A 16,132-nucleotide genomic window follows, 5' to 3' on the forward strand; every position below is an offset into this window, starting at 1 on the left:
TTCATAAATTGTCATAAATGTAGATTCTAAACCTTTTTTTCTTTAATAACCATGACAAAACATCTCATTAATTAAATTCAAAACTAAATTTATAATGTGAAATTCTTCAAGTTGTACCCATTAAACTCTACAAAATCATTATTAATTTTTTTCGAAACTAATAATAAATGAAAGCTACTTCTATTTAAAATAAATAAGATAAGGTTCCACCACAATATGATTAAAAGTGGCTGTCATCTTCATTGGTATGTAATATTCAAACTTTGACCAGGTTAAAATCCCTAGAGTCTTTGTGAAGTTAGATCAAGAGAGTCGTTCCCTCCATAAAAGCTGTATACCAAAGAATAAAAAAACAAAAAACAGTTTTTTTGAAGTTTGATATTTAGGGCCATTAAAAATATATTATTTGACACATTTGTAACCATACCAGGTAAATAAAGCATTAAAGATTGTGAAATCCCCACCAAACCTCCATACCAAGTCAATGGATTGTTTCTTCTTGACTCTGGAAGCCTCTTTTCTAGAAGCCTAAGCCCCCGATCGAAGGAGAAGTCGCTTAATGAGCTGCAAAGTATGGTGGAGCGACGGTCACATGGGCGGCAATTAAAGCGTGTGACCACGTAGCAATCATGACGGAAGAAAACGTGCACCAAGCTGAAAGGGCTGCGCAGGGGAAAATAAAGTACAGATTTAGTGGCCATGGATTCCTGTATTCCTCCGCCGGATGCCCATTGTACTTCCTTCCATGGCTCGTCAGCAGTTAATTGCGCAGGTATGTAATTATCTCTTTTTGTTCTATTCTTATCAATTACATTACCAATATTTTCATAATGTCAGTCTTCTCGTGATTTCTATCAGCAATTCTCGGTACCCATTCGCTTTTGTTGGTCTTTTACCAAAGGCTTTTGGCATTTCATTTGATTTTACACTGAAAAATTTGAGTTTATTCGTTGTACTATCTTGTGGGTTCCTTTGCAATTGCGAATAAAAGGTTGTGGCTTCAATACCCATTTCTGAAATTTATGGATGTATGGACAATATTGTAGCTAGAGTTTGAAAAAAAATTCTGAATTTTATCTTCTCGTTTACAGTGCCTGTGGAATCTCTCCGTTTTCAGAAAATAAGAACGTTACAGATCAATATCTTAGGAAAACAATGGAATTTACTAATTGACTTTGTAAGTTTTATTGCTAATTTACGCGTATACTATGAGCGTGTACAGGTAGTTTTGCCACTTTAGGCCGGTACGGACAATGCTATTTGAATTAAATTAAATTTAAAATTGTCACAGTTTCATAGTTGGCAGAAAAGTAGATCAATTCTATGCAGAATTCTACTGGAGACCTCCTCTGCCTCAATACGAGACGTATATTGATGTTAAGAAATTAAATTTCATAGTAAACATTTTGTAGGCTATTTCCCCCTAAAATTTATGTTCTTAACAATATGGATTGTGGAAACTTGAAATCTTTAATAAATTTATGATTTTAGTCCTAGAAATGAGTGCCATTTCATTTATATCCATAACATGTGTCCGACCAGACTTCATTTTCGGCTTTTATTCTCCTTTGGAAGTAACATCTTGCATCTGTCTGTTTGGATGGTGCTTCGAAGAGAGATATTTGGCTTTCAACATTTGCCTGCAAACAGGCTAGTGCTGCTTGTAGTTGGTGATGAATTTAATATTTGTCATGGTGCTTAGAAGAGAGATATTTGGCTTTTAACATTTGCCTGCAAACAGGCTAGTGCTGCTTGTAATTGGTGATGAATTTAGTGTTTGAGTCCCATCTCAACCAACCATGGGCCACGGGTGTTACTGATTATTTTTAGGTAATTAATTTTTATCCAGTTTAATAATCTGGAATCAATTTCCATTTTCCTTCTAATATACCTGAAATATATTTTGTAAATAAGTCAGAAGTGATTTTCTATTATCACGGAACATGCCGCCTTCGAATGTTTAGATTTTGAATGTTGCTCATGCTCATCATTCAAAAATTTGTTACAAATCACTAATAAAACTATGCACTGAGCTTGCATTCCCCTAGGACGACAAACACAAAAGAAGTAAAAAAATCCCAAAATCCCAAAATTCATATATGCATTTCAAAATTGTGTATATCTATTTGCATTGAGATTCTACCAGGAACCCCCATTCTTTTATCATTTACAGAAAACTGGTCATGGTTGAAATAAAACACCCTTCTCATGAGTGCATAAAATGGGCCTTTGGTGGGAATTTCTAGTCTTGTCATCATTTGGCAATTGGATTCTTTTTTGTAATTAATATAGTTATGCAAATAGTTAATTCAGCTTGGTTTTTATTCAGATTGCAAGAATTCTGCTAATGCCTTTAGTAGACCTTCATGATTAAAGGCCAAATATGAACACCATTTCAGCTATTGCACTGCACCATGGCAGCCATCTGAAACATACGGACAGCTTGGCATAAGCTTTCCATAGTCCATAATAATTTTACAAGAATGCTTCTGGAAGAAACTGTGTATGCTTTTTGCATCAAGGTTTTGGATTGCACTAAGCAATCCATCATCAGGAAGAGGAAAAGTAAAGAGATGGATTGCAAGTTTAGACTTGCTCTTCCTTTTAATTCTTAATTTGACAATCTATCTACTTACTTTTCATCTTCCTGATGATGGATTGCTGAGTGCAATCTGAAACATTGATGCAAAAACATACACAGTTCCTTCCAGAAGCATTTTTATATAAAAATACTGACAGCTTGTGATCAATATTGAATTTATGTTAATAAATGTAGAATTTGGCAGCGAAAATTTAATTTGTTGTCAAACTTGAAATTCATGTCAATTACTGCCATAGGTGAAAAGAATACCATTGCATATTCCCCAAAGAATGGCACATAACTGATGTCGGAAGCTGATAATTTCTGAGTTGTCAGCTAGAAATTGGTGATATGCAAAACCTATTAAATTGACTTAGAGTGAAATTATGTGACACTGTCGTATTTACTCACTGTATAGGTCAAATTTCTAGTGCTTATAAATGATAAATAAATAGCATTTCATTCACGTACAGTGCATATCCATGTAAATGTCCTCTATGTAGACTGAAAGTACCTTTCGGCTAAGCAACTTTAACTTATAAAATAATAACGATCTTCCTTTTGTTTGCCAGGTTTTCTTTGAACCATAGTAGAAAAAAGTAAGGGAATGGTTAGGTAATAATAGATTAAGATCTAATGGTCAAGCCAGTGTTAAAAGTGAAGCAGTGAACTCTCCACAATTAATTGCCTTTTCACAGAGAGGTTTATTAAGGAAAATTGTTGTGACAAAGTATACCTAATCTTTTCGTTTCTATGAATTCTAAAAAGTGTTTAGTACTGTGTTAGGGGAAACCTTTGGAAATTAATGAAGGAATAGGAATTCCTCTTGACCTCAGAGTAGTTATCTATTGACTGGAGGAACACATTATTACTAAACTTAAAATTAATGAAGGTTTTTTTTAGAGAAAATCCATTATAATATAGGAGTTAAGCAAGGTTTTCCTCTAGCCCATCCCTTTTAGATTATGCTAGATAAACTGGTAAAGCTCCTAGAAGGCAAATGTTGTTTAGGGACCAATCTCTGCAATCAGACTATCTTCTCACTTCTATATGCTGATTATATAGTCTTAGTTTTCCTCTAGCCCATCCCTTTTAGATTATGCTAGATAGACTAGTAAAGCTCCTAGAAGGCAAATGTTGTGTAGGGACCAATCTCTGCAATCAGACTATCTTCTCACTTCTATATGCTGATTATATAGTCTTAGTTGCTTAACATCTTCCAGACTGAGAAAATCAACTCGAAGTCCTTTAAACAGTTTGCTTTATGTTTGGTATGGTAGTAAATGTTGTTAAAATCAACATTGTGACTGTTAAATCGAGACAAAAACAATTTATTCCCTAATTTGCTATAATAGTAATCCCTAAAATTAGTATCTGTAGACGACAATTATGTCGTCATTAAATTAAACTTCGTTGTTAGCATAATCTGGCATGTAATGGGTAATTTTCCGAAGGTAGTTGGTAGTTTCAGCAGTTGGCATTCTCGCCAACCGACCGAAGAGTATATAGTCTGGCATTGTATTGGGATAAGGGAGTGTTGATTGTATATCCCTTACTGAAGGAAATAAAGACATATCTTTTCTGGCCTATATGATTTTATGATGTTCTGTTAATTACTCTATGAATATTGTGTGTGTATCATTTCCGTACTGTGTAATTCAAATTGATACTTGAAGGACCAAACATTTTGGCGCCGTTGCCGATTCGAATTCCGGAAATCAATATGGCGGCAACCGGCAATCACTAATTGGCCGACCATTCGAACGACAGCTGATAGTCCCTGTAAGTGATACACATGAAGAGGTCACGTAGGCGGAAGTACGGGAGGATCAATTGACGGAGGATTTAGTGGAATTGTGGTATGTTTTCGTCACTCAGTACGTGCAGAGGGAAGTTCGGGAGAGAGCGGTCCTTGAAGGCACGGTACGTGAGGAACTCACAGTAAATTCTGCCATATTTGATCTTCTTGGGAGCCTTCCTAGATTGCTGGTAGGAAACCTCATCGAACGGCAAGAGCAGAGGGAAGAAATCAGTCGTGAACATCGTCGGCAGCAAATGCTGCAGCGGTATGAGGAATGGGACCCTAGGGAGGAGGAAGAGAGGGATACGAGCATATGCCGTTCCCCTGGCAATTAATATCCCTACGTCCAAACAAAGACCGACGGTGTACTGGTACCAATAGAGAGGTAGGAGAGGCGTCGGTACGGAGGTCCCTACGCATTAGAGAACAAAGTGAACGGAGATGTCAGTTGAGGGAGATTGTTGAAGGCTCGAGAGTCTGGAAAGGCAGAGCAAGAGTTGAAGCCGAAGTTGGGAGAGGCAGAAATCGTGTACGTGGAAGCAGGTGGTAGAGATTGCCAGAATCCTACCACTTCCAGACATAGCAGAGGAAGATCTTGCTGACCAGGCTGCTCACTTGGCGAGTTTGGAACTGAGTCTAGAAGTAACCCGTCAGAACAATCCGAATGTGACAAAGATTCTATACGGGACTTGTACGGTGAAGTTGTTGAACTTTTTGAAAATAATCTGTATAGAATTGGAAACTTGTATCTCGCGGAACATTCGAAAATAGGAGGGCCAGAGCCAAAGACCCCAAGAAGGAGGGACTACAAAATCGAGGGTGATCAAGGTGCGGAGGACGCAACAGGAGGATGCGTGGAAAGCTCTTGTGCGGAGCAGAACGGTCCAATCTGGTCATACGCGTACTGTACCTTCCGAGCGACACACAACACCTTCCAGGCGAGACATAGCACCTTCCAGGCAAAAGCAATGGCACACAACTAGAATACTCTAGAGAGATAGAAGCTTCCAAGATTCATGGGAGACGAGTTAGAGGACCCTGTACAACGCTGCAAAACATGCATAACCATTTGGGAGGCAAATGGCCAAGACGACCAGGATTACTGGTTGAAGGCATTTTTGGCCACCCTTCGGGGGATTGCAATTGATTGGTATACCGACCTCAACGCCCAGCACAAAACAACATGGAATCATTTGAAGAAGGCCTTCCAGGAGGAATTCAAACTCCTGTGGGATGATAACGAGATTGTGGCTGAGATCTACAATACCAAGCAAGGCAAAAGTGAGAGTGTTTAGGCTTACAATCGTTGGCTGAAGGAATTATTAAACAAAAAGGAAAATCAACCAGCCGATGGATTCAAGAAATGATGGTTCTTGGAAGGACTCGTACCATCCCTTAAAAGGAAGATGAAGGTGGTTCCTCCACCCTCTTATGATGAAGCCTATAATAGAGCAATGGATATTGAGAGTGAGAATAAAACATCGAAGGGAAAGAGGACGGTGAGTGATGATGATAGTACGGATGGAAGTAGTGACCGAGAATCCAAAATCGTACAAGCCCTCCAGAGGGACATGATACGGATGATGAAGGAACTGAAGGCCGACAAGGAGAATGGCAAAGAAGGGAAGGAACTCTGGTGTACTGACTGCAAGACATAAGGTCATACCAAAGGAACGTGCTCAAGGAAATCCTTTTGTGACATCTGTCAAGTGCTGGGATATTCTACTAAGGAATGCCCGTACAATCTAAAAACGCAGAGCACACAAGTGCTCTACACCCAAGGCGAACAAGCTACTTCGCTAGCCACACCACTTAAACCATCGTCAGCAAACTCCAATGCTTCACTAGGAGGATACCGTAATAATCGGCACGGGAACAACCGTTCCAATAACAACACACCAAGGAGCAAAATTCAGTATGATGCAAAGGGTCGACCCATTATTCAATGCCGCAAATGTAATGAGTGGGACCACTTTGCTTGGGAATGTCAGAGTGGGAACAATAATGGAAGTTTGCTGTGCAAGTGGTGTGGTCAAGGAAACCATGAGGACACTGACTGCCCAAAGCAGAAGGGAGTAAATATGTTGGACGTTAAAGAGCCAGATGAGGAGGTACTGGTAATCACAAGATTGTAGAGCAAGAAGGCTGTATACCCCGATCCTCGTATAGAGAAGGAAAGAATTCGGGAAGCCAAGGCTGATGTAGAACGGGCGATGGTGGAAGAACGAAGGGCCTCACATAATACTGCTAGTACCCCACTCCGGTTAGAGTCCGAGAAAACTATCATCAAATAGATGTTGCAAACCACCATACCCGTACGGGTATCTGACCTTCTCCAGACAATGCCACAATTGAAGATGGCTCTTACAAATGTAGTCGGTGACAACATCACCAACTAGGAACATCGTCAGATGGCAGCAAAACCACCTGGCACAGACCCCATGGCGGCAACAAAATTCCCTGTTACGTTTGCCACAAACCTCATGCTGCTCACCGTGAGCATTGGTCGGAAGCTGGCCGTGGTTGAAATGGAGATAATGGGATAGAAGTTGACGAACACCATAGTTGACGGCGGCTCTGGAGTGAACGTACTGTCGAAGGAGACAGGAGACATGGAAGGGTCTAGGCAAACCAATCCTCTGGCCACCAACATTCCACCTTGTCGGTGCCAACCAGCACGGTATCAAGCCCTTGGGAACACTCATGGCACAAAAGGTTGTTGTCGGTACCCAACACTTCTTCCTTGACTTCGTTGTCATTCCATTGGAGAAAAAGGCTTACGATGCTCTCCTAGGGAGGGGTTGGCTGATCATGGCGAAAGCGAACCACAACTGCAAGAGAAATACACTCTCCATCGAGAACGAAGGTTGCAAGTATGTGATTGACCTATAGAACCAGGCGATAAGTGAGGAATTGGCATCATCTGATTCTGACTCGGATGACTCGCATAATTGGGAATGGGGTTCACAAGACCGTAGGAAAAAGATGGAACCCAATGACAAAGGGGTATTAGTATTGGAGGGATGCTCGGAGGACGAAACTAGTTCCTTGGCCGGACTCTTCCATTGGTAGATGGAAGACTACAAAGTGTTTCAGCGTGATTGTCACATGCTACAGATATGTGAGATTGAGGAGTCAGGTGATGGTACGGAGAATACAACCTTCCCTCCAGAGTACGGGGAGTACCGTGAGGGTGTCGCACGGGTGGATGATACACTTGCGCACTGGTTTGAATAGGATAAAGCCATCAAGTACGAAGAATCCAATGTGAAGAAAGTCAATTTGGGGAACAATGACATTCCAAAGGTGATCTTGGTCGGGGACGATTGGAACCCCATACTGAAAGCAACAACATTTAAAATTTTTCTGGAATACAAGGATGTGTTCGCATGGACGTATAGAGACTTGAAGGGAATACCTCCAGAACTGTGCGTACATAGAATATCCCTCGTACCTGGTGCCCAACCTGTATGGAGAAGGTCGTACATAATGAATAAGAATTACGCGACAAACGTGAATGAAGAAATTGAGAAGATGCTAGAGGTTGGCATCATCTTTAAGGTTGAAACCAACGATTGGGTCTCACCAATCGTTATCTCCCCAAAGAAAGAAGCAAATCAGATCAGGATATGTGTGGATTTTTGTTGCCTAAATGCCGTAACCATTAAAGATCCTTTCCCAATCTCGTTCATGGACAACATCTTTGAGGAGGTGGTAGGCCACGAGATATACTCATTTCTGGACGGTTTTCTTGATATAACCAGATTAGCATTGCAGAGGAAGACAAGCTGAAAATAACATTTATAGTAGAGGACGGAGTATAGGCATACAATCAGATGCCCTTTGGCCTGTGTAATGCTCCGACCACCTTCCAGTGGATCATATTGCACATTTTTGATGGGATGTTTGTGGGAAGTTTCAAGGCATTCCTCGATGACTAGTCTATCTACAGTAAGCAAGAAACCCATTTGAATGCACTCGGGGAGTGCATGGAGAGATGTCGGCGGTCCCGATTGGCCCTGAACCCCAAGAAGTGCCGATTCATGGTACCACAAGATAAGCTACCGGGGCACATTGTGTGCAAGGAAGGGTTGAAGACAGACCCTAATAAGGTAGGAGTGATTGTGAGCATGGAGAGTCTGGTGGATGTCACGGGAGTAAAATCCTTTCTCAGACATGTCAACTACTATAGAAGATTTATCAAGAGTTTCGCACAAGTCTCCTGTCCTTTGGACAAACTCACGAGGAAAGGTGAACCGTTCAAGTGGGGAACGAAACAGGAAGAAGCATTTAAGGAATTAAAATCCTAACTGGTGAGTGCACCAATCCTAGCATACCCTGATTGGGACAAAGAGTTCCACGTTCACGTTGATGCATCCAACTATGCCATCGGTGCCACTCTAGCACAGGTGGGTGTACAAGGATTGGATCACCCCATTTTCTTCGCCGGCCGACTGCTTGCCAAGGCGAACAAAACTATAGCATGACGAAGAGGGAGGCACTTGGAATGGTGTACTCCGTACAAAAGTTCTGCCATTATCTCCTTGCAACACCATTCCCCTTTTATGTGGATCATCAAGCCTTGATGTATTTGGTGAATAAGCCACTAATCCAGGGACGAGTAAGCCGTTGGCTGTTATTACTTCAGGAGTTCACCTTCACCATCGTAGTATGACCCGAGAAGAGTCATGTAATTGCTGACCAACTGTCAAGGATCAAATCCAGAGAACCCGCGGAAGGATTAAATGAGGACTTTCCAGACGCTCACTTGTTCCAAATAACCATACTACCTCCCTGGTATGAGAGCATTGGTGAGTACCTGTACACCTCGACATTCCCACGAGACATGCCACCAGGGGAATGACGTAAGCTGGCACTAGAAAGGAAAACATTTCAATTGATCAATGGTCTACTATACAAGATGGGACCTGACTAGATCTTGTGAAGATGTGTGATGCAGGAGGAAATTTCGAGTGTACTAAAGGAAGCTCATGACGGACTTGCGGGGGGCCACATGGGACCTGATGCCACCGTACGGAAAGTATTGCTGGTAGGACTATGGTGACCAACCTTGCACACTGATGCGTGCGAGTGGGTGGTTGGATGTGACACATGCCAACGTACGGGGAAACTACTTAAACGAGATTTCATGCCCCTATTTCCCTCTCAGCCGCAGGAATTGTTTGAAAGATGGGGATTGATTTTGTAGGGCCTCTCAAGGTGAGCAATATGCACAGATGCTAATACATTGTCATGGCCATGAAATATCTCACCAAGTGGGCCGAAACAAGAGCTCTCCTAGACAACACTGCCATGAGTACGACAAGGTTCTTGTACGAGCAAATTGTGACCAGGTTCGGGATTCCAATTTAGATTACAAGTGATTGAGGAGTTCACTTTGTTAACCAGGTCATTCGAATGATGACAACAGAGTTTAAAATCTTCCACAATCTATCCAGTCCGTACTATCCTTGGGCAAATGGTCAGGCGGAAGCTACAAACAAGATACTCATATCCATCTTTTATAAGTCATGTGGAGTAGAATAGGAAGATTGGGATGAGCGTCTTCCCGCTGTACTCTCGGCGTACAGTACAACATAAAAGGTGACGACAGGTCACACCCTGTTCCAACTTATGTTCGGCCAAGAAGTCGTGGTGCTGACAGAGTACACCGTACCAAGCTTAAGAATCGCAGTAGACAATCGGCTCGGGGATGAGGAAAGCCTAAATGCCTGTCGTATGAACCTCACCAAGTTAGATGAACGTCGGATGATGGCACAATGGGCGATGGAAGTATTGGCACGACAAGCATCTCCGACGGACGAACTTCCGTCATGGTCAGTTGGTTCTGAAGTATAGCGGCCACAACGAACTTCGACCTGGTAAGTTCAAAGTTCGTTGGCTGGGGCCTTATAAAATCAAGGAAGTCGGGAAGAATGGAGTAGTAAAACTATCCACCTTGGACGACAATCCTATACGTGACCTTGTAAACGGCTCCAAATTGAAGCTTTATCGGGAACGCGATAAACTAGTGGTAGCCATCAACATGTTGGGCTATGCAACGAAGGGGGACTGGACCATTGGAAGGAGTAAGGGAATAGAAGAAGATCCGGTGGTCGTCGTTGAGCCTTACAGACCCGACGAAGATTGGGCCAAACCACTCACTTTCATAGAATAAAGGTTGGTGCTGAAGCAAGTTGAAGGCATTGCAGTGCCTCAAACATAAGCACCTTATGAATGCCTATTTTGGTGACCCAGCTGTGTGGATACGACTCACTGGATATTGGAGAAAAAGGGCCCTATATGAAGGACCTCGTGAGGGTTACATTGCATATGACATTGATGAGGAAGCAGAAGCAAGAAGGAAGGAGGAACTTGCTGGGAAGGAGGAAGAGCTAGTCGACTCAGAAGAAGAAATAGACCTGGAGGAGTACGGTGTGAGTCTAGGACCATGTTTGAAGATGGTACTAAAGGTTGAGGATTTGTTTGTGGTAGCAACATGTCTAGGTGAGCAAGAAGCAAGCCCCAACTCGCTTTATTGAGTAATTCCTAATCCTGTGGGCCCACCTCAGGTTGATGGTTAAAAAGTAACATGGTACCAACAGTATGGGGGACGGTACATAGACGAATGCTACAAGGGAGTGGGGCCGACACCACTTGGTAAAATTTGGGACCTCGAATACGTAGGTATGTGTTGCTCGGAGGAATGCTACAGAAGGCCATCGTATGTGTGCGCGTGGCCACATGACTCTAAAATCAGTGTGAGACTTGAGGGAGATTCCACTAGGGTAAAAAGGAAAATGCAAGATTTGGAGAATGAGAATGATGCTAAAGGAGGACCGAGCAAAAATCTAAGGAAAGGAGGAGTTGGCAATAGAGTAAAACTGAGGAAAGGGGTGAAACGTTAGGCACAAAAAGCCAAGTCGCATAAACAGAAGAAGATAGTAAGAGCTCAGAAAGAAGAGGTGGTACAATCTCGGGCACAAGGAAGTGACAAAAAAAGCATCTGGAGGAAGCAAATTGACAAGTACCATGGTAAGTTGAAGGTACGAAAGTTAAAATTAAAAAGTTCTTTCCAAGTGGAAATATTAAAAGAATATTCTAAAAGAAGAATACTAAAAATGGAAAAAGCAAGGCAAGTATTAAACATTAAAGGGAAAGGGTTAGAAAATATTAAAAATTGAAAACAAATGGGAAATATATAAGGTTAGTAAAAGAAAAATTACATGTTGTGAAAAAAAGAATATTTTATAAAAAATTGAAGGCATATGCCCTAACCCTGAAATTGGAGAACTTATAAGTACTTCTACCTAGCCAATTCAAGCATATAGAACAAGCGAGAAGTTTTTAGCAAAGCCATAGACGAAGTGCAAAGGAGAAGAGTGAAGGCAAGTTCGTATAGACCCATACGAGCAAGGGAAGCACAATTGTATGGACCCCTACAAGCATCACAGGAAGACACCTCATTCGTACGGGCTGAACAGAGTTGTCAAGGGGGATTTCGCCCAATCACAAATAGCTTCATACGGGGCTTTCAAAGGATGTGGATACCACTGTACAAACTCGTACGGACAATACAAATACATGTAGGGAGGATATTGTATGGACAAAGACAAAAAGTTGCTCAACGTAAAATCTGTACAAAAATTGCAGCAAAGGAACTGGTCGTACGACTGAGTAAGGAATTCGCAGGAGGAAGGAACATCAACGTATGAGGTTGTACGATGATGACAACACTAGAAGAACATATCCGTACGAACACCAAAGGAACCATCAAAAAACAAATCGTACGTCCATGTATGGTCAAGAGGAGGGGTTTCGTACGATACCATACATAAAGCAACAGGCACACAAGGACTAGCAGGCAAGGGGGTGGCGTACGGTCCCGTATGGCTGAGGGAAGCCAGCGGAGGAACAAACTGTGGTGAAGGGAGATTTCGTATGAGGCATGATAGAGTCAGAGCAAAATTCGCTGGCATTCATACAAGATTGTAGGAAGTCCGTATAGAGCTAGCTGAAGGGAGTCCGTACGGTTAAGACCTGAAGGCATTGTACGATATCGTACCACGAACAACCATTAGAATTGGTGGTATGGTGAAGACAAGCTGGGGAAACCCCCGTTGTGCTCGAAATTTGGACCGTTATAATAATGGTCAAGGGGAGGTAAAAGTAGCAAAAATGTTAGCGTATCTCACATAGGCAGCGAAGGGAACCAGCATGGGGGAGGCAAGCAGTAACAAGAAAAGCAAAGTCAGGCCAAAAGTGCAATGCGACTAGGAGAAAGTAACTGTGGACACTCACATTCGAGAGTGTGACAGGGAGCGAGTGCCACAGTTGGTGGGATGAAACACCGTCAGATTACGAGCTAAAGAACTTGCTCAGGAAGGCAAAAGTGGCCCATGCAATCCAGATGCCGATATTCAACATCAAGGAATTTGAGCCAGTCCTGCGAACTATGGTGGCAAGGTATGATTCCCGCAGTCAGAAGTCCATTGTGCAATACGAGGGATGTACCATCACCGTCTCATTCAAGCTGTCCAACTTTCGGTGAGTCTTTGGCATTTCGGACCGAGGAGAATCAGCTACGAAGCCGACTAGCAAGCTCACAAGAGAAAGAAATGAATTTTTGCTAAAGTTGGTTTGTCATAGCGACTTGACCCCTGCAGAATGGAACAGTTTGTGGAGTAGCAGCAACAGCAGGGGACTGAAGCGTTCCTTCATTGCCAACGCGGATTGGCGGTGCTTGATGGACCTCATCAAAAGCAAGCTTACGGGAGCAAGTTGGGCTTCCGACATTGCAATTTCGATGATAGCACTCATGAACGACATCAACATGGGTAAGGTGTACAATTGGTCGCATTTACTTGCGGACAAAATTCATGATTTCCTGTCACTAGAACATAAAACATTCTACATGTGCCACCATGCAATTGCCCTTTTCTTGGAGGCTGTACACACACAGGTACCCTCAGAGAAGGGTAAATTTCAGCCATGGAGTCGGGTTGAGCTGAATAGACCAACAATGTATTATTGGGTCCATTGGGACACCCTCTGAAGTGACACCGGCCAACCTGCCAGGATAAAAAGGAAGCAGGAGATAGAGGAAGAAGAATCTTCAGATGACGATACATAAGCTGAGGAGGAGGAAGCCGAGGATGTGGAAAGCAGAAGTGGTGATGAAGGGTTCAGGATGGAACCCCATAACGGGGACTCTGAGGAGGATGAAGAGGTTGAAGGAGTTGGAACCCACGCGCAAGGAGGAGAGGACAAGGAAGGGGCAGAAGGGGAAGTACACACATGATAGCAAGAACTACCGACACCAGAGAAAGTGGTAGCATGGGTCAAATTTGCAGCCCCAAAATTGTCCCCTTCCGCTCACCTGGTACCTACATAGTCACTGATAGTCGCCACACCCCATGGAGAATCCATGCCTTTGGGCGTATTGTTCCAAAAGGTACCTGAAGGGTCCCCGCAGGCACAATTACAAGTATCTCTTTCACAGGTTGCGTTGACAATTGGAGGGGTAGTTCACTCGGCTGAAGGAGCCGTACATCTACAGACACCTACAACCAAGACCCTCGTTGTCGAAGCGCACATCACCAGGAAAGACCTACGACTGAAGGTGTTGTTGAAGGTACCATATGTGGGAAGACCCCTACAAAAACACCTATGGCTGAAGGTGTTGCCTAACGTACCGTACAGGGGAAGACCCCTATAGATGGCGGGCTAGTACAGGAGCCAGGCGTACTAGATGTCTTGCTGATGGAGGACACGGGCCAAGGGTCGGATGTGGACACATCCTTAGATAGCTGGCTGGGCCAATTTGCACTGGCACCACACGTACCTCCACCCCCTTCGCCATGCACAATGGCAGTTGGCTAGATTATGGAGGAAGCAATCGGAGCATTGGGCAGGCTCCTAGTATAGGGGGACGGGAAAAGGAGGACATGCATACTGTGATTCATCTAGAGGATGAGAGCACCAAGTCTAGGGACCACGAGTTGCTTGACATAGAGCCACCACCAGTGGGAAATGATGCAGACATGGCCCTTCATATTTCACGACTTGACCCACAGGATCCAATAGGGTCCATTCAATGGTTCATGACTGAGTTGGAAGGGTTTACCCAAGTGGCACGAGGTATTACTGACATGGCTCTATGGGTAGACGCAGGAGCAGTTTCGGAGGTTGGGAAGCTGTTGGAGTTTATGAGGAGAGGGTGCTAGGAGGAGTTTGAGCAACACTTCACCCAACAAGGCTGGCCGGGGGTGGAGACTGAGTAGATGGTCACCACTTGGCAGCAGGTGCACATCATGCAGGCTCAGGGGGCGTTGAGCCTTATCTTCCAAGGCATGGAAAGCTCCTACTGGGAACTATTTTTTCAAATGAGGCAGGCACAGGTAGAACAGGACGTTGCGAAGGAAGTGGCTGCTGGGCTCCAAAAGGAGTTAGATAAACGTGTAGAACTGGCCATCGTGGAGAAACAAATCAGAGCTTAGCTGGAGGACACAGTCGCGCTCCAGGGACCCGTGTGTTAGAGCAGAATGTTAAGATAACACTAGAAGATAAGTGGCAGCCTTGACAGGCCAAGTGGAACATAAAGGCAAGGATCTACTGGAGGCAACACACATGGTGAAGAAAGCTCGCAAGCGCCAGCTGGTGGTTGAGTGTGACCTACGGCTCCGCACGACACAACTTCAGCAACTTCAGCGTTAGGCTCCAGATTCGACCACCACTCCAAGGAGGTCTTCTCATCCCACTTCTCAGTAGTAGTTTCCTTTCTTAGCCCCATTTTTTGTAGTCGTCTGGAAGACGACTTCTTTTTTGGGGGGGCTGATGTAGACAGCAATTATGTCGTCATTAAATAAAACTTAGCTGTTAGCATAATATGGCATGTAATGGGTAATTTTCCGAAGGTAGTTGGTAGTTTTGGCAGTTGGCATTCCCGCCAACCGACCGAAGAGTATATAGTCTGGCATTGTATCGGGTTAAGGGATTGTTGATTGTATATCCATTACTGAAGGAAATAAAGACACATCTTTTCTGGTCTATATGATATTATGATGTTCTGTTAATTACTCTATGAATACCGTCTATATCATTTCTGTACCGTGTAATTTAAACTGATACTTGAAGGACCAAACAGTATCCTTTCAAATTTTTGTAAAATGCTTTGGCCGTGACTTCAATCATAAATTATACTTGTATTGTGAAAAGGACCTATGAAGGTTGGAGAGCCTTTTATGAATTAGAAGATAGTTAAAGAATTCTGTAACTTTGGAATTACGACAAGAATAAAAACATTATTCTTAACTAGGTAATGCTTGTCATCCACTATGGTTGTGAAGTTTGGGGGGGTAGCTTACCTCAAGACTTAGAGAAAAATTTAACAAATCCAAAATTAGTTTGTTACTAATTCCCTTGAAGTTAATGTAGTATACTTTGCCCTCTGGTCCTTATGAAATTGGCTCGCTACTCCATTGTAAATTGAAAGTGAAGCTTTAAAGAATAAAATATTAATATCATATAAACATAAACTATCCAAAACTCAATCAAGATAGATTTCTTACAACTGCCCAAGGATCATGCTCAATTTACCTTTCATTTAAAGAAAGGATGGCAAAAATATTAGATTAAGGAATGCAGTTTAAGTGATGTAGTGTATGAAATACATTTTCTTCAAAGTTGCATGGACACGGATACAGATACAAATACGGATGCGATATCGGATACGGATCCGGCCATTTTTT

The 16,132-nt window shown here is 42.9% G+C and overlaps 1 protein-coding gene across 2 annotated transcripts in view; it reads left to right on the forward strand.

Moving 5' to 3' along the window:
- Nucleotides 1-401: 401 nt before the first annotated feature.
- The window catches only part of LOC131063957 (probable NAD kinase 1), a 170,075-nt gene continuing 154,344 nt past the window's right edge, over nucleotides 402-16,132 (forward strand). Inside the window, exon 1 of one of the 2 annotated variants that reach the window (XM_057997962.2) lies at nucleotides 402-772. In XM_057997962.2, the coding sequence (XP_057853945.2) occupies nucleotides 700-772 (73 nt within the window). In that variant the 5' untranslated portion in view covers nucleotides 402-699. The remainder of the gene's footprint in view (nucleotides 773-16,132) is intronic. The other variant, XM_057997961.2, reaches the window with a different exon arrangement.

The sequence above is a fragment of the Cryptomeria japonica genome, chromosome 11, assembly GCF_030272615.1.
Source record: "Cryptomeria japonica chromosome 11, Sugi_1.0, whole genome shotgun sequence".
Classification (NCBI taxonomy): Eukaryota; Viridiplantae; Streptophyta; class Pinopsida; order Cupressales; family Cupressaceae; genus Cryptomeria; species Cryptomeria japonica.